General features: G+C 36.1%; 1 protein-coding gene across 4 annotated transcripts; it reads right to left on the reverse strand.

Annotated features, from left to right (window-relative positions):
• Nucleotides 1–256: 256 nt before the first annotated feature.
• LOC141801491 (uncharacterized) lies at nucleotides 257–12,950 on the reverse strand. Of its 4 annotated transcripts, none has more exons than XM_074684538.1 (21): nucleotides 12,719–12,950; nucleotides 12,534–12,602; nucleotides 12,210–12,331; nucleotides 12,065–12,092; nucleotides 10,233–10,298; nucleotides 8,732–8,847; nucleotides 8,551–8,611; nucleotides 7,962–8,039; nucleotides 7,790–7,846; nucleotides 7,437–7,514; nucleotides 7,265–7,321; nucleotides 6,918–6,995; nucleotides 6,761–6,793; nucleotides 5,747–5,824; nucleotides 5,525–5,590; nucleotides 4,828–5,019; nucleotides 3,814–4,092; nucleotides 2,271–2,300; nucleotides 1,780–1,809; nucleotides 1,372–1,563; nucleotides 257–1,206 (listed from the first exon to the last, which is right to left on the reverse strand). In XM_074684538.1, exons 2-21 carry the CDS (start codon nucleotides 12,592–12,594, stop codon nucleotides 842–844), a joined length of 2,067 nt encoding a protein of 688 aa, XP_074540639.1. In that variant the 5' UTR covers nucleotides 12,595–12,602; nucleotides 12,719–12,950; the 3' UTR covers nucleotides 257–841. The 4 variants fall into 4 exon arrangements, with proteins under 4 accessions (XP_074540639.1, XP_074540638.1, XP_074540640.1 ...); XM_074684537.1 differs by having other exon boundaries at nucleotides 6,761–6,802; XM_074684539.1 differs by lacking the exon at nucleotides 2,271–2,300 and having other exon boundaries at nucleotides 6,761–6,802.
• Between the last annotated feature and the right edge of the window lie 6,593 nt (nucleotides 12,951–19,543).

The following is a 19,543-nucleotide window of genomic DNA, read 5'->3' on the forward strand; positions in this document are numbered from 1 at the left end:
AAAAAATCATGTGTTTCGGGAGAGCAACTCGAATTTGATATCAAAACCGGTGTCACAGAAAAGTCTTCTGTAAGTAGAAAACAAACAAACAAAAAAAAGTAAATTACACCATTTAAAAAAAAAATCTGGATGTTCTTGCTGGGTATAAGCCTAAAAGATCTATGCCTTCAATTTATTTCTAATGTATTTCTGTCTGCCATAAATTAGGAAAAGAATAATGAAAAGAGACAAGAGGATTTCACACAACCTTGCAGTTTATTGAAAATGTGTTAACCTTTACTGATATAATTCTGCAACATGGAATATTGATAAAGTAAAGAAATAAAGGACATCAATGCTTGATAAACACTGTCAGTTATGGAGCTTTGGGGCTTTTTGCAACCACATATCCACTGGACACTTTAGTTGAGGCTTTATAATACAAAGAGATCTGAAGTATAAGCATAAACCACCAAAACACCAATAAGAACAAAGCTTTCCTACTAGTACATTTTTTCTTTGTTTTTTCATTAAAGAGCATAAATTTAGATACACTTAACGTCTTGGCAGTTCACAAACTTGATGCATTAATAGCAGCAGAAAAAACTCAAGGCTGTAATTTTTAATAAAAGGATAGATTCCTCTAGAAATCAATCCCCACCATGCATTTTAACTATGAGCTATTACATGCCAACAACATCCATTTACAATTAACTATTTGGTTATTTACCAATATGGTTAAAAGCTGATAATTTAGTTTTGAGCTAATGCAACAAAGAAGGCTGCATCTCTTTAACAAGAACACGTTTAAAATCAAACATTGTACCACCCAGGTTTTTGCTTTTTGTACAATCTATTAGCTTCATCTGTTTGATAAAAACCTTGGCATTAGGCCAAAAAATCCTCTTCTGTTTTCATCAGAGTTGTCCCTGCTACCACCCATGTTATCATCAATTTTAGGCTTTTTGGCATTTCCAAACTGGTTGCTTTGTCCACTAATAACTTTATGTGGTGGAGGAAAGTGCGCACGTAGTTTGCTACAAATATGAATTATAGCAGCTTCATTCTGTTTACAGTGTAGCAATCCACCTGCTGTGCTGTGGAAGGAAACATCTGCATGGAAGATGATTTGTGTGAATTTAGCATCAAGGTCCCATGTCCTCACAGATGTTGTGACCTTGGGTTCGTGTGAGTGATGCATCAACACCAGAATGACAGGTTTGTCATCTGTGGATTATAAGAGAGAAGGCAGTAAGCGCATTTAGAAAAACAAACAAAAAAACTAAATTAGTCCTCTTTATGAGTTCAGCAAATATTTTGAAAAGACATTGAAAACCAACCTCCATAAATGAAAACTAATTTATAAAAAGCAGGCTTGAGTTTTCCTCTTACCTGTCACTTGAGACATGGCCGCCTCGACATCAGACCCAACACGTGAAGTTATTGGGCAGAACAAGATAGTGATTTGGTGATCGTCTCTGCTTTCATTAAGACGAGTCCTGCCCTGAAGTTGAGCTTTCACTTTCTCCATGAACTTTTGATCTGCACCAAAGGTTTCGCCACTGACAACCTTCTTGTACTTTACTGTAAACAAAAAAAAGTTCCACATCAACACATTGAATGTACAAAAACTGAGTTACCCCTTGAGTTGTATTCAAAACATAGTGCATCGTGTTTTAGAATATATTTACACATGCAGCCAAAACTTTGTTGTATCTTCCAGTTAACTTTAATATTAAGGTCATGTCAATGTCTGACAAACTGTTTGGTGTCTAACTTTCAGAACTACACAATCCTTACCTTCCTGTGATGACGGTGCAGTGATAGGCTCTGCCAATGACACACAAAACATTCATTTGATAAACACAAAGCTTTTACATCTTTTCTTCAAATCACTCACATTGCTGTGATCTTTAGAATAAAGCACATGGACTAAATAAATATAAGCTTGTTAAATGATCACCTCCAAAAGGTAGGCTTTATAGCTCAGTCCATCTATATACATTAATGAACGGAGCATATTTCAGTCTGCTGATGTAAATGCAAGAAAGAACTGAATCTTCTAATATTTTTAGACCCTTTAAATCCAAAACAAAAAATTGAAAGTGTAATAAAACCTTTGTTAATTTTTCAAACTATAAATGTTACACACAAAACTTCCTCATCCAAATACAAACAAGGCTGCAGTAACCATTTAAGATATTACTATGAACAAACATTACATGTGACTGATACGTTGTATTTAATTTTTAGTTAAAAACACTGTGAATCCCCATAAGTGGATCCAGTACCTGTCTCCAATGCATCATCGTCTCGGGTATCTGTTTGAAAGTTGAATAAAGAAGAATAAATCTATTTATACTTCAAATGAGCCATGAAACCTCAATTTTGACACAACTTTATAATGAATGTTGTGTATCATGTGAACAGAAGGTGAGATTAAGCATGTGCTCTTTGTTGACAATTGCCAATTGGGCAATTTTCCACACTGACTGAACTGCTGCTGGCTGAGGTACTTCTACCTCACAAAGTCATATAAGATGACCAAATTAATTGCTTAATCACGCAAGACGTTTGCTGTTATACTTGTTACACTGACAGTGAAATGTTTTCAGAGCCCCCAAAAAAAAAACACTGACAGGGTTCCTACAGCTCAAAGCAAGTTAAATTTAAGACTTTTTAAGACTTTTTTAATGACGTTGGAAATCAGATTTAAAAACAAGTCGACAACGAACCTCAATTGAAACTCACAAAACTAACAAACAAAAACACCACATGAATTACCTGAGTTAGAGGCAATTTTCACCCAATGTTAATTTTACATAAAACATCACTTTTTAAACTTTTTTTAACCCCATTTTTACAACTTTATGCCTATTTTGCCCCCATTGTTTTTTTGGCCACTGTCACAACCATTTTTGTAATTTTTACATGGTTTTTTAAATTTAATTTCAAATTTAATTCTCAATTTTCTGCCATAATCAATTTACCAAAGCCACTTCTGAATTTTTTTGCCAATATTTCGTCATTTTTTTCTCTCTCTCCAGGCACCCTAGGTAGAACCATGACATGCGTCTGCTTTAAAAGTTCCTGGTGCAACCACATCACCGTTTTGTTAGTTCCGCTATTGTGATTACTCGATGTTGCCACGAGAGTAAATCAGGAAATTATTTAGAAAAATAGATAAATGTTACTAAATATTTTTTTTTACTTCAAAGGAACATAAATCCTACCAATGTGTTCAAATTTTTAAGACTTTTGAAATTTGGATTTAAGACTTTTTAATGCCAATTCAGGCCTTATTTTTAGAATTATGAATTCAATGCCTTTTACGACTTTTCAAGGATCCGCGGGAACCCTGACTGACGAAACCTTAAGATGTAAAATGTTGCAGACGTGTTCAGTTTTAAGGCTAGAGATTTACTTTGTTCAGTAACACAAAAAGCCACAAAAGCAAAACAAAAGAATTATAAATTCCTCTTAATCTGTCCACTATGAAATGGGTTTCCATTTAGGAATTTCTTAGTGGCCACTCTGTAGTAATCCAGGATTAGATTATAGGGAAGGATTACTTTCATCATGCCAAATTTAACATTTTAAGTACAATCTTTAAATTAGCGGGATATTTCAAAACATGAAAATAAGAAAAGAACATTTTGACTTTTTACTTTCAGCCTAAAATTAAATTGTAAATGATTTGTTAGTGAACACCTCACTCAGGAGGTTGCATTTTATTCTAAGGTGAATGATCAAAGTCCATCAATTCAGATGCTTAAGTTAGGCTGTTTGTGTGATCAATTATTCACTTGATTTAAACAAAAAGTCAAGACTTACTGCAACTTCTTCCACTTTGATGGTGCAAAGCATTGTTGCTTTGTCCACTGGTGTTTGCTTTTCCCTCAGAGCAGAACTCCCGTAACTTTGTTTGAATCTGATTGATAGCAGCATCATTTTGTTTACACTGTAGCAATCCACATGCTGTGTTGTGGAAGAAAACATCGGCATGGAGGATGATTTGTGGGTAGTTAGCATCAAGGTCCCACGTTCTTACAGATGTTGTGACCTTGGGTTCGTGTGAGTGATGCATTAACACCAGAATGACGGGTTTGCCATCTGTGGATTGTATAAGAGAGAGAAGGCAATGAGAAACAATGAAAACACAGCATGCTCTGAGATAAGAGTTTATGAGCAAGTTTACTGTACAATACTCAGTACAAAACAAGACCTGGTTATTGAATATTAATGTTTTTTGTATAATTGAAAAAAAGATTACTTTCCAGGAATACAGCAATAAATGGTGGCATTTAAGTCAATGGCACAAGAATTACAACAACAAAAAAAACAGTGGTTCCTAAAAATATTCCACTGAAGGCATCAACTCTCTGTGAAAGGCAAAAATCATGGCAATGAATCAAAAATCAATGACACAAATATTGTTTAAAAAAAATAAAAACAAACTGATAACATATGGAGAGAGTAGGACTTAACTACCTCTATGATTGGACAAAAATTCAAGTCCTTGATAGTGGAATTGCTGATAATATACAAAAGTTCACTGAAACTCTTGGATTCCTATTTTTTTTCTCTGTTCTTGTGTTAAGCAAATAATTTTGTACAACATTGGAGCAATTGGTCAAATATTTTTGGTAGTTATTACTGGTATTATTAGTACTGAATCTTTTTTCCCTTTCTATAAATGTTTGGACAAATATCCTGTGAGGCCACTGTACAACATTGTAGCTAAGCACTGATTATGAAAGTAATGCAGGTTTGCAAATTTAATGACCAAACCCACGCCAACCAACCAATGCAGAAAATAACAAAGCAGGCCTGAGTTTTTCCTCTTACCTGTCACTTGAGACATGGCCGCCTCAACATCAGACCCAACACGTGAAATTATGGGGCAGAACAAAACTGTGATCTGGTGATGGTCTATGCTTTCAGTAAGCTGAACCACAGCCTGAAGTTGAGCTTCCACTTTCTCCATGAACTCTTTATCAGCACCAAAGGTTTCACCACTGACAACCTTCTTGTAATTCACTATAAAAAAAAAGTTTCACATCAATACATTTAATGTACAAGAACCTTATCCTGAGGGTTGTATTAAACCTTTGTATTTATCTTACTGTAAACTTTGAGGTTGATGTTGCTTCTACAAATATTCTTTAAATCACTCACATTATTGTACACTTTTAAATAAAAAGCTCCTAAAGTGAAGGATGCATGTTCAGGCCAAATCCGACCAGGTACATACTACCCAAATCTCGAAATATTTCAAGACCCAAAACACACCACAGTGCTTGTTGGGACTCCAAATCTTTGTGCATAAACAACTCAGAATTGGTTCTCATCAAGTCTCCATTCTTCCACTAAGGAAGATTTTGCACATTCTGCATGATACGTGAAAAGAAAGTAGATTCACCAGGTGCTTTCCGCTGATGTATTTCGAGATCCTTGGAGTGCAAAACAAGGATGTTTGTTCAGTCAAATAGAAAACTAAAATAAAACTTTCAAATCATAGATACGTATGACATAGACCACTTACTCTGAAAAACACTACTACGGCGGCAAAATGGGAGGGAAGGGAAGCCATAATTCCAAGGTTTGTCTTCTGTAAAAGAGTTGAACAAAGCACACAATAAATGTTAGTGATGACTCCAAATTTTAGTGCACCAATAACGGAAAATTGGTTCTTATAAAGTCTCCAAGCTTCAATAAAGGAAGATCTTACACACTCTGCATGAAATGTGAAAAAAAGTAAATTCACCAGGTGTTATGTGTTGAAGGTTCTCATGTTGGCCATCTTCTTTCTTGACTAAATCACAGCTGGCTGAGGTACTTCCACCTGACAAAGTCATAATATAATAACTTTGAAGAGGTTGTGGGTACTTTCTGGAAAAGTCAGTATTAGCGCTAGGGATAAAGACTCTGCTTCCCATGAGCACTTGCTCCACACTGTTAAGGACCAAGGTGTGTGTTTGTTTTTAAAAATGAATGGAGATAGGATCCTCTTTTAACACTTCTTTTAATATATTTATCAAGACATAGCACTACAACCTCACTCTTTTTTTTATTGATAGACTCTCATGTTTGAACTGACCACTGCAGAATAACTGCTGCATGCGGGTTGGAATGAAGATTATCACAAACAGCTTGACCCATAAGGCTTTTTTTTAGCCCTCACAGTCTATCACCTTCTCCTGTTTAGCTTTCTTCTGCTTTTCTGGCCTTTGTCTTTGCCAGTCCAGCTCCTGCACCCACCATCACTACAAAATTAATCTGAGAAAACAGCAGAGAAAAACAAACATCTCTCTTTTTGCTGTTAAACTTTGTCAGCCAGTGTGGTGTTGTCATGGGGACTTTGATGCGCTGTACATCAGCCTGGTCCGGACAAAACGTTCAGTTACTCAGCAGAACGCTTTTACACATTTCCTTTAAGTCACTAACTTCATTGTATACTTTAAAACTAAGCTTCCAAAGTGACTCTGAAGGCTTATTAAATGTTCAATTCAAAGTCATATATTACATAGAGAAATTGAGCAAACTTCAGACTGTTGATGGTAAGGAAAATTTGAGCAAAATCTAAAACCATTTTAAGACCCCTTTAATACAAAATAAATATTAAATTTACAGAGGAACCTTAAAGTTAATTTTCTAATGACAAAAATATGACACGATTTTACTTCCTCATGAAAAATACAAACATGGTTGTAGTCAAAAAGACAGCAACAGAAAAACAATAACATGTAAATATAATGTCAAGAAAAAAAGTTATATTTACTTTTTTCCAGTGAAACCCCAGCATCATCAGAGCCTGTAGCACCTAGCAAAGAGTTGTAGAAAACTTCAAATCTTAAGGTAAAATTAGCTAAGAATGAATAATTTTAAGATCTTCATGGCACATTGTGTGTGGGGCTTGATAGAAAAGTGTTACTCACCAGGTTCTATTTGTGCATGGTCACCAATTTGGGCGTTTTCCTTCTCAACCGGAGCACTGCTGGTTGAGGTATTTACACCTGATAAAGCCATAATGTCATAACTCAATAACTGCCCCAAAAAGTAACTTAGAACTTGTACAAACATATTTTTCAAAAAACAAATATCTCCTCTTATTTGCTTTAAAAATACTTTTGCAAACATTTAACCGGCTTAATTTTCAAATGATAAAAATGTGACACAAGTTATCTTCTTCATAACAAATACAAACATGGTTGTAGGCAAAAAGACATCAACATAAAAAAAATTACATGTTATAATGATGTCAAGAAAAAAAAGTTATATTCACTTTTTTCCAGTGGTGCCACAGCATCTTTTTCCACTGCATCATCAGTGTCTGCAGCACCTAGCAAAGAGTTATAGAAAACTTCGAATCTTAAGGTAAAATTAGCTTAGAATGAATACTTTTACAACCTTCATGGTACATTATGTGTGGGACTTGATTGGAAAGTGTTATTTACCAAGTTCTCTTTGTGTATGGCCACCATTTAGGGTGTTTTCCATCTCGACTGGATCACTACTGGCTGAGATGTTTAAACCTGATAAAGTCATAATGTCATAACTCAATAACTGCCCCAAAAAAGTAACTTAAAACCTTCTAAACATGTATTTTTATAAAAAAAAAAACAAATACCTCCTCTTATTTGCTTTAAAAATACTTTTGCACTCATGTAACCGGGTTGATTGTTAAACGATAAAAATGTGACACGATTTTACTTCCTCATAACAAATACAAACATTGTTGTAGGCAAAAAGACAGGAATATAAAAAAGTATATGTAAATATATTGTCAAGAAAAAAAAGTTATGTTCACTTTTTTCCAGTGGTGCCACAGCATCTTTTTCCACTGCATCATCAGTGTCTGCAGCACCTAGCAAAGAGTTGTAGAAAACTTCGAATCTTAAGGTAAAATTAGCTTAGAATGAATAGTTTTACAATCTTCATGGTACATTGTGTGTGGGACTTGATTGGAAAGTGTTACTCACCAGGTTCTCTTTGTGTAACGTCATCATTTTGGGCGTTTTCCATCTCGACCGGATCACTGCTGGCTGAGGTTTTTACACCTGATAAAGTCATAATGTCAGAACTCAATAACTGCCCCAAAAAGTTATTAAGACCTTGTACAAACGTATAAAAAAAACAAAAAACAAATATCTCCTCTTATTTGCTTTAAAAATACTTTGTACACATGTAACCAGGGATGCAAAATCTATACCTGGCGGTGTTTTTCAGTGTTCAGTTCACCTGTGCCAGCCAATCAAAATGAACCCCCATTATTCAGCTGTGACATTCAAAAATCGAAAACTCTGTTTCTCTATGTGGACATGAAACCATGAAACCAAAATCTTTACTTTGGCCGGGGTTTCCAGAAAACATAACTTCTAGAGGTGTAAAACTGCAGTTTCATGTGGATGTCAGGCCTGGAGGTATAAAAATATTTGAACCATTCACTAAGACCCAATCGTTTGTGGGGCAGCTGAATATGGAATAACAGGATGTAAACATGGTCAAACAAAAAACATACAGCTGGGTCAAAATGAAAGTGGAAGCATGTGTTAGCAAGGCTGAACATACCACTGGGAGATCCCTCTGGATTTAATGTTTTATCTTCTCTGGAGATCCCATCGTTGTGCTCCTGAAACAAACACAAGACATAAATTAATCCTATCAGTGCTTTTGACTGTTAGCCCCTACACACAAAACAATTGTTTATGTTCATCACCATCCTGAAATTCAAACCTTTGAGTCAACTCACGTGTTTGTGTACTGAGTCGAACATCCTCTTCCTCATTTTGAGTTTCTCAGGTTCAGGAAACAATTCATTCAAGTCTTGTCGAGTCAGTGTCTTAATATCTGCATCAGTGCAAAATTCTGCTTCCACAACATGTTGGAAGTTTGGGACAAGCACAGGGGACATGTCAGATGATAACAACAGCAACTGCTATAAACATATGTTTTATACATTAGGGTGAAAGACAAGTGTTGATTAGTGACACCAATGTTTCTTTTAAAAAATCTGAAATTGCACAAAAAGCATACTTTTCATATGACATTTGCAATCTACTACACTGTAAAAATGAAATTTAAAATGATTTGAAGCTAGCTGGCCCAAAAACAGACTTGAGATGCCTTTATGGTTGCACCATTTGACAATTTAATGGAACTGATTCTTTAATCAATTAATAACATTAGAAATGTCACTTAAATACTACTGTATTGACCAGAATATTGGGCAACCCTCATTATAAGACGACCCCCTCTTTTCAAGACCAATCTTCAGAAAAAGACCTTAAAACATAAATGTACTGCACTTTAATATTTTCCAATTTTATTGGAATTGAAAGAAAATCATTGAAATAATAAAGACTGCTTTCATTTTTGGCTTTAAATACCATCACAAAGAGCTTTATCTTAAATGTAATTGTGATGACAGCTCTGGTAACAGGCATGCCTTTGTTATGTTTCCCTTCAAACTCACACACGCTCCTGTTGGTCTAGTGAGAACTGCCGCTTCGAGGGCCACGATAAGTTTTTTCCTTTACAGTTTGTGCTTTTCCAATGGTCTTTTTAGATGCACGGTCTTCAGCTATTACATCCCATAACTCCATACTTTTGGCTGCCTGACAGTTGTTTGATGTCTCTGCTGCATTCACCATCGGTATCTTAAAATTAGCATCATAACCCTGTCTAAGTTTTCTGTTCACTCGCCCAACTTTTGGTCCACTTTGCTCTGGACAATCATTGCATCTCTCCTTTTTTCCTCCCCCGTCACTAAGTCTCTGGTGTGATTGACAGATGACCATAGCCACCCTGAGGTCTCTGGTTTTACTAAAACCCACTCTCTATTGTGGTCGTGTAGCCACCCTAGACAACAATCAGCATGGGCCAATGCTTGGACCCTGATTATGAGACAATCCCCCCCTTTTCACATTATGTTCAATGAAAAAACCTTGTCTTATATTCAGGTCAATATGATATGACACCAACAGCAAACTACACATTTAAACAAACATCCAACACTTTGTTTTAACAAGTTTAAAGCATATTTTTATACCAGCCCTTACATGTCACTGTCCCATTAAATGAAACAACATTTTAACAGAGCCCAAAGCTGACAAAGTGGATTTTATGTTACAAACAATTAAGAATCCTAAGTGTTTTTCATCAAAAGACATTAAAGCATTCTTGTGTACATATATACAAACCTGAAAAATATCTAAAGATAAGCTGTTTTTAATAAACAAAATGAGTCACACCTGTAAGAACACCGGTATCTTCTTCTAAGTCCCTTAAAACCGACAGCAAACTTGACATGGCTTCACCTGTTGTGTCAAAAGGCAAACAGCACTTTATTTTAAGCTCTGATGGACTTTTTAAGTTTATTGCTCAAATAATTGATGTGATACATAGATTATTGACAATGAATGATATTAACAATGATACTGAAGGGTATATCCATTACAGTATCATTTTATTTTCTCTGTAGCACCAAATCACAACTAAAGTCATTTAAGGTTACCTCTAAGCTCAGTACCCTGTTCTTTCATCTAACTACAGAAGTGTAATACTGCCATGCAGGGAAAAAAGAAAATCTGCCATATGCAGTTAAAATGCTTACAAACACAGACACATCTAGATAAATAGGGATAAAACAGGAACAAAATTTCCTGCAATGTTCACATCATGACCAATCATGGTCCACTCATAACCACCACCTATTTGACTTGACTCTGAATCCTTCAGTTCCTGGATGCTGTTTATGAATTTGAAGCCTCATATATGTGTATGTAAATTTGAGCTGTCATATCTGGGCAACTTGAAAAAATAGTACAGCGATTTTTTTCTCATATTTTTAAGCACTCAGATCTTTTAAGCATTAATTTTAGGTTATGAATATTTGAGCATGGTTAATTCAAAGGCAAAAAAAATCAGTGTGTAATTTTCTGTCGTAAAAATTCAAGGGCTTTTTCAATTCAAAAGCTGATGGGAGGGATACTTTTTCAAACAGTGCCACTAGTTATCTCATCAGTAGAACATACACAGAGTCTGCAGTAAACGAGACGGGGGCTGTGTCCGAAATGGCATACTAACGTACTACTCATACTAAGTGTGACGTCAAAAATAGTATGCAGTGCGTTCACATTAAATAGTATGAAAAGATTGTGTGCGCGAGAAATACCCGGATGTATACTATATCGGTAAAATTTTTAAGTATGGGAGGTGGGCATACTAGTCGTACTGACACGCCCCATAATGCATTGCGAGCCCCGTATTTATAAACGTAAATACAGAATGAGATGACAAGATGAGAAGCGACTAAAATGGACTTAGCTCCACAGGGAAACCTAAACGAAAGTACAAAGAAACAAAGTGCCTGAGGCGACGGACGGATCGTCTTCGGTGTCTACGAGCAGTAAACATTTTTTAATTTTTTGAAGAGAGATGAATTCGTCTTGAGACCGGCGTTATCTAAAAATCATCCACTAGCGAACTTCCCGTTTTCAAAATAAAAGCACCCGTTTATCTCCTTTAAGTTCTCTAACGCTTTTGTAAATTGTGGTCTTGTTTTGGAGCGGACCGGAAGCGGACCGGAAGTTTCGCTCTTAACAGAATGTCCGAAATGTCGAAATCAAATTTGTATCCGTGCGTTTTGTGGCCCAAATGACCACATTTTGGTTTTCTACGTGATGACTTTCTCGCCTAAAATGTTCTTAAAACTTTCAAATATGGCGAATCAACTGAGATATTTGATAGCCTGGTGTGCTTCCATAGACTTATGTGTGCTTCCAATTTTTGTCGTCGGAGGTTTTGAAATGCATCATGGGAAACCGAGTAGTATACTACGGTGTAAACGGTTGGCACTCTAATCATACTTATAGTATGTAGTATACAGTATATACACAACGACCATGTAGTATGTAGTATGTTAGTATGCCATTTCGGACACAGCCACTGATTAGGCCTTGACATGTGACTAGTGAGTCAATATGAAAGTCCCAGATAAGTGGTGGAAAATGATATGACATGACAACATGAAAGTGAAAGCAAGTGCTTGCAGGGCTGCACATACCACTGAAGGATTTATTACCTTCTCCAACGAGTTCATGATTTGTCCCCTGAAACAAACATAAGATACAGATTAATCTCAATTGGTCTTTTGACTATCCTTCCCAAGAACCTAAGTGTTTGAGGTTTAACAATTAACTGCATTGTTAACGTTTGAGTCAACTTACATGTTTGTGAACTGTTTTGAAAATCCTTTTTCTCAATTTGAAGTTCTCACGTCCCGGGAACAGATCATTCAGGTCTAGTGGAGTCAGTGTCTTGATATCCGCATCAGTGGAAAAATCTGCCCCTGCGATGACACAAGATAGCAGGTTTAGGCAAACACAGGGGACATGCCACCTGATGACAACAGACACGAAACAAAATTCACCCTATTTTTGCCTAATAGTTGTTTTAATTTTACCAACAATTCAGTTTCCAACAGTTCAAATCAACTGTTACCCATGTGGTATATGACGACAATGTTTTATGGACCGAAAATATGCACTTACTTCTCAGAACAGAGACTGCCTCTTCGCTATAGCTCTGTATTTCAGACAGCAAACTCGACATGGCTTCACCTGCGTGTTTTTTACGACAAAAACACAAAAATGCACACTGACACGTGACACGGCACTTACATAAAAACACAAGAGGGAAGATGACGGAAGGAGAACACAAAGAGGAGAACACAAACCTTTCCTCTGCTCGAAATGTCCGCTAAAAGTTGGCAAGTGTCACGTCCCGGTACTACTTATGGAGTCGCCCGTTGAGTCTTTTCACCAGGTAAAACCGTTTTTAACTTTTAACCCTCGTTTGTGAACCGGCCAGTGAGGCTTTTACCGTAAAAGAAAGTGAAAGTACGAGCATTTGTTCAGCGTCCCTGCGTCATGGCGTCTGTACAGGGCGGTGACTAAAAACTTTATTCAACTCCTGAGCCAAAAAAAGCAGCTGACAAGTTTTAATGGTATGTTCTAAGTTAAATATGTTTGTATAATGATACTCATTATAATTACTTCCGTTCAACTGATTATACATCCTAAATACGTGATTTGATCAGATCCCTAGGTCTGGTCGTCCTGTTTTTATTTATTTATTTATTTATTTATTTATTTATTTATTTATTTATTTTAATTTATTTTAAATATAACTCCATGTTCCTCCTTTATACATTTGTAAAAATGTTGTGCATTCCAAGTCTACAATAATAATAATAATAATAATAATAATAATAATAATAATAATAATAATAATAATAATAATAAATAAATATTGCAAAGCGAAGTTTTAAAAAAGAGTGATTGACAAAACTTGCAACTAGCTGTCCCTGTTTGACTATACTGTTTTGAATTGAAAAGCAAAAACAGAAAAAATATATAAATATACAGCTTTTATTTTTCACTGTTTGGTTGTAGCGAGATACAGCAAGCACGTCCCCTCAGTCTGCTGCTGCTGATCAAAGCTATTCTTTGTCACTGTATGTTTTTCCACCTGTGCATGGCAGCCTAAAGATGACAACAATAGGAACAGCCTTTTTATACAGCACAGCCCATGGTGTGTTCATAAACACACCAGCAGGGAGCAGCACTGTACTGCTTTTATAACCAAACTGAAACGTCCTGTTATAAAAACCTTTGATGCTTTTTTTAACCACACTAATACATTTTAAGGCAGTTGTTGTATAAATCATGATGTCACAAGTAAATAAGATTGTGTGCCCCCCCCCCCCCCCCCCCACACACACACACACACACACACACACACATACACAATGCACCTCAAAATATTTGAATATCTTTACCTCAACAGAACATACCAATAAACAAGCAAAAATATTTTTTTAAAAAGAAGCACAGAGCGAAGTAATGTAAAGACAACCTAAAAATGTTTTAGGGAAGATGTAAACAGAAAAACAAAACTAATCAAAGCACGTCAACATATGACAGGAAGTAACACTTGGGATAAAATCGCTTAAATAAGAGCCTGAGAAACAAAATAAGTTTCATTATTTTTGTTGACATATTCAGGGTGTTAACATTTCCACAACTCATACTGGCATTGAAATTCACTCAAAGACTGCAAGGACCAAGACTTTGACTGGACCTGAAAATGTTTTTTTTTTTTTTTTTTTTTTTTTGTGACTTTAAAGAAAAGGAAAGAAAGGTAGGTTGTCCTATGGAGAGAAAACTTGATGGCTTAAAATAATGTCATTAGAAATATTTGAATTTAATGTAACATCCACATACAGATGCACTCAAATTTATTTAAACCCTGTTGCAAATCAGATTCATTTGTATGGTTTTCAAACATTCAGCTGTTTTCAATAAACAAATCAAACCACAACAATTTACACACCTCAACCCAGCTATTATTTGCACAAGACTGAAAAAGAAGACACAATAAATGTGTTGATTTAAGCACCTTTAATTCAATTAAACTGAGCTTTAATAGTTGCATCATGTGTGCTTGAGACTGAGTACATTACATAGGATTTTTTTATTGTTTAACTGACTGTATTTTAGAAATGTGGCTGAGTCAAAAGAGCTGTCCAAAAAGTTTCAAGAAGAGTTATTGCCCCACAAGAACTAGAAAATGTTAACAAAATATTAACAAAGGCTGATTTTTCCTAAAAAATAGATTTGGAGGCAGAACTTGAAAGTTTTGGGTTACTCTACCTGGACGTGGAAGACAGAGGAAGCTATCAACTGCTGCCACCAAAGGTTTGAGTACAGGCAAGTGGTCAAAATGTCTTGCGTGACTGCAGCAACTTAGTAGCAGGGCACTGAGGCTTCAGTTTGCATGGTGAGATGTAAACCGAACACTGTCTCCATGGTTGAACTCAAACACCATTACTGATCTATACTCCTGAGAAAAATCTTCAGTATGTTCAAAACCAAATGAACAAGTTTCGGGACTCTGTTCTGTGTGGCGACAAAACAAAACTTAAACCTTCTGGGCCTCTGGATCAGGGTCTGTCTGAAGGAGGAAGAAAGAAGAACACCCTGCCTACAATGAAGCATGGTGGTGGCTCAGTTATGCTCTGGGGCTGCTTTGCCTCTTCTGTACCAACCCAGACATGCAACATTAGGAGGGCAGGATGGATTTAATCAAGTATGAGGAAATCCTCACAGAAAATGTCATTCAGTTTGTGAGGGGAGGAGCTGAAGCTTGGCTAATGTTGGCCCGACAAAGCAATGATACAAAGCATTCATCAAAGTCTACCAAGGTTTAGTTTCAAAAGAAGCCCTGGAGTATTCAGGAGTAGCCTTCATAATCACCTGACTTACTCTCACAGAAAATTGGAGGTGGGATTTGGAGTGGGACAGCCGCAGAATGCAAACCAAAGATTTTTTACAAGCTGGAGGCCATTGTCCATGAGGAATGGGCTAAGTTTCATCTGGCCCTTTGTACACCCCCCCAATCAGGGGTTTGTTTCACTTTTTCCTGTTTTGTATTTAGATAAATTATTACTTGGAAAAAGAAAAAAATCTAAGCTCCATTATAACCTTGGGCCTGTTATTTTTCATTCAGAAGTTTGAGCATGAAGGGATCTCTCTTTCTTTGTTGGCAGACTGTGTCATTAGGTGTTTTTCTGCTCTGGTGTCAGGCTGCTGTGCACTTCACTGCGGGGGTGAGACAGCTCCTGGTGACTCCATGACGTCTTCTTCATGTGTGATGGTGGCAGAATAAAAGACAGTTTTCTGGTGATCAGAGTATGCAGCATGAGGCTGTAATGACATTTAATGCTGGAGATAATGAAAATGCAGCTCCAGATGAGCCATTAAGATGATGCTGATATAAAATCCAGCCCTCTCAGGCTTCTTCAGTGGTGACTTTGAATAGAACAAAAACATTACTTATGTCAATAGAGAGATTAAAGCTGTATTTACGATGTGAAGTGTTGGGTCTTTTTAGTTGATTTTTTTTCTTTGCTTACAAATATAAAAAGCAGTAAATGGGATGACTTAGTGCTTTTACACAAGCAGTAGCAAACTTTAGCCAGAAGATGGTAATCAGGTTTCAGAAGTCCATCTGTTTGATTCAGGAAATGCAAAAATCTAATAGAGAAGTTTCAAGGGCTGATTTGGCCTCCAGCCTAACTTTTAGATCATGCCAACTCTGTGGTGCATCAGCAGATTTAAGGATGGAGCCAATAGTTAACACAAACAGATGTCTCAGTTCTACTTCCTGCTCTTGTTTACGACTATCAAGATTATATCAGACATGTTTGATTCTGAGTAAGTGAGTAGAGATTTACTCAGAGAGCACTTTTCAAAACCAGAGTGCTCTACAATAAAAACATTAACATCGAGCCAGCAAGATTTAATTAAGATAAGTAAAGTATTCCAAATTTATATAGAGCAATTTTTCAAGTCTGAGCTACAAAGTGCCTCAAATAAGCCCACAGACTATAATTAACGGATCATAAACTCATAAGTTAAACCATGCTTTAAGATTTAAGGTAAGAAAAATAAAAGAAGGTGAACATCCCTTGTCATAATAACCCTTGTTAACTCTGTATGTCATTTCTACAAATAAATTAGAGATTGTGTTAATCACTTACTGCAAAACATTTACAGTGACCCCAAAACACTGCAGTTGTACTATCTTACTCAGGTTTTAGACCCTGACTGTAGTATATGTTAAAAAAGATGTCTCTTCATTTCTTCCCACTGTGAGTTTTTTGATTCAAAGCATCGTCTCAGACGATGCTGAGATATCGTGCTTATGCAACCAAGCAACTGCAGAGGTGACCTGGCTGGTAGTGTCAAGGGACTGATGTCTCATGTACTAATTTGTCATGTTTTGTTTTGTTTTTTCCATTTCTCCTCTACACCCCTAAGCACAGAATTGTAAAGGAGTCTTTATTTTTCAGATTATGAAAGCACATCTACTCTTATAACCAATTAAACCTGTCCAAAATATAAGCTCTCAAACATAAATCCCCATGATAAGACTCAGTGTAACGATAGAATCCATATTTGAGAAATGTTTGTGGCATGTGTTCCAATTTTGTAGTTGGGCTTTTTTTTTCTATTATCTCAGTTTACTATTACTATACTTATTATGAAGGTTTATAACTTGATGGAAGCCAGTCAGCAAAGGGAGCTCCTAGTCTTTTGGCTTTTAAGCACTAGAGGTTTAAAGCAAAAGAGCTTGTATGGTGTCCACTGTAATGTGCAGTAGGGGTGGGAGAAAAAAAATCAAAACTCAATATTTTAGGCTATTTTGTTTGACAATATCTGAATCAGGATTTATTGTCAACAAGTCTTTTTTTTTTTTTTTTTTTTTTTTTTTCCCAAAATTTAGATTCTTCCCCAGTCTTGGTTTATAAACTGGATTGGAAGAAGTTACATCTTTTCTCCAGCAGAGGGTGAAATGTTTCTCTCTGACTCACCTGACGAGCATTGATGGGAAAATATGGCTCCTGATATAGTCTATAGACGTCATCATTTAACTTTTTCACATAGTCTGGTGTTAAAAAAGCAAACTAAAAATCTCAAAAATTTTTAATATCAAAGAATCACAATTTAAATCGAATAGGCACCCCAAAATTCATAATAGAATGGAATCGCAAGAATAGCATATTGTCCCAGCCCTAATGTGCAGTAAGTCTATAGTCTAGACCCGGGGTCTTCAACCTGTGGCTCTTGGACTCCTTTGCAGTGGCTCCTTGTAGCTTAAAAAATATTATTTAAATAAAAAACTTTCATTTTTCTCAACAACCCACCAACTTTCCATGCACCTGTGGCTAACCTCAAGTTTTACAGTCTTGGTAAGATTACTAAATCAACAAAAAGACTCTACTCTAGAAGAAACCACTCTAGACCACTCTAGAAGAAAAAAAATCAAAATAAATAAATAAATTATTTATTTATTAATCTAAATTTGAAAATTAAAAATAAAATGGAAGATTTCTTTAAATTTTTTTTTTTTTGCAAATTTTTGAAATCACAAAAATTTCTACAATTTTAAAGTTTCAAAATCTTTTTGAAATTTTTGCAATTTTAGAAATTGTTCAAAAATTTCACATTTTTGAAAATTTTTGCAAAACCCAAAAAGTCAGAAGGATCCCGAAGCCCCGCTTTCACAGTCTGTATTCATACTGAAAATCAAGACTGAGCGAGCTTTTGCCCTTCTGCAGGACCATCCCCCCCACCCCCCCAAAAAAAGATTGCCTTGGGACACCTGTTACATTTAACCATTAAAGAAAACAGGATGTTTTTGTTTTTGTTGAAAAGAAAATCAAAACAAAAAAACACCTCTACAGAGCATCAGAACAGAGCTGTCTTAGCAAGGAGTCTGTATGAGATGCCAGAGTCTACATAAAATGAAAGTAGCTTTAGCTCAGACAAGTGGCCTCAAAACAGTTATTTTCATTTATGTGGGTTTTACGGCAAAAACAGACACACAGGTCTGTTTTTTCTTAAATCAACACTTGTTTCAATCATCACAACATCTTAATACATGATGTTGATGTTCATGTGTTCTTCTTTTCTGAGTTTACAGATTTTCTTTTCTCCCACACCTGGCACTGAGAGAGATCACTGGGTGTTTCCGCCAGCCTCTCATTACTTAGTGACACAAATATTTTACATTGTGGACACTGAGTCAGATTTACTTGACGGTAAAAACATGCTAAAGCTCTTAAAAAAATAATCCCTGACAATCCTCATCTGAAAGCTAACTGGCTGGTCTAAAGAATATTTACAAATAAAGGAAAAATCTGTTTCTCACCATGGCAGCTGACCTGACATTTTAAACAACATTTCTCCTGCCTTTTTTTTTGTTGATGTTTGTTTCAACGGACAATTTGAAGTGACCTATCAACTTGTTGAGCATGTTTTTGGACTGTGCAAGGAAGTCAGAACACCTGGAGAGAATCCACATATTCACAGGGAAAATATGCAAACTCTACAAAGATACACACCTGTCAGGGTTGCTGTGGAAATGAACCCAGAAACTGGTTTGATGTGACAACATCAAAGTTTAGTAGCCCTCTATATTCAGTGCTACTAACAGCCCGGTGCTTTAAAACATGTCAGTAATGTGTAATGTTAGTGAATCCTGGTTATGTCCTGACAGTCATCTCCCAAGCAGAGTAACATAACCTCGCTCTTTATTTAAGCGATAGACTCTCAGGTTTGAACAGACCACTGCAGTATAACTGTTACATGTGGGTTAGAATGCATACATCATAGTTTAGCCCCTGTGTTTTAGCAATTACCTTTTGTTTTAGCCTTTATCTTATGATCCATCACTCTCTCATTTATCTTTCTTCCGCTCTTTTGTCCTTTTTTGTCTATAAAGTTAGGCTCCAGTTTCCACCATCACTACAAAGTTAATCACAGAAATTGTTTTTAGCCGAGAACGTTAGCCAGCGTGTTGTTGTCATGGAGACTCCGATGTGCCATAAATCAATCTGGTCCTGCTTGACCCAGTCAAGAAGCTTAGAAGCAGCATTTCGAAATAACCTTAATTGGCGCTAATAATCTAATTTTAAAGAGTGGATTATGATCGA

This window comes from Halichoeres trimaculatus, unplaced genomic scaffold, assembly GCF_033239565.1.
Source record: "Halichoeres trimaculatus isolate MK-OKI-2021-1 unplaced genomic scaffold, fHalTri1.1 fHalTri1_scaffold_13, whole genome shotgun sequence".
Lineage (NCBI taxonomy): Eukaryota > Metazoa > Chordata > Actinopteri > Labriformes > Labridae > Halichoeres > Halichoeres trimaculatus.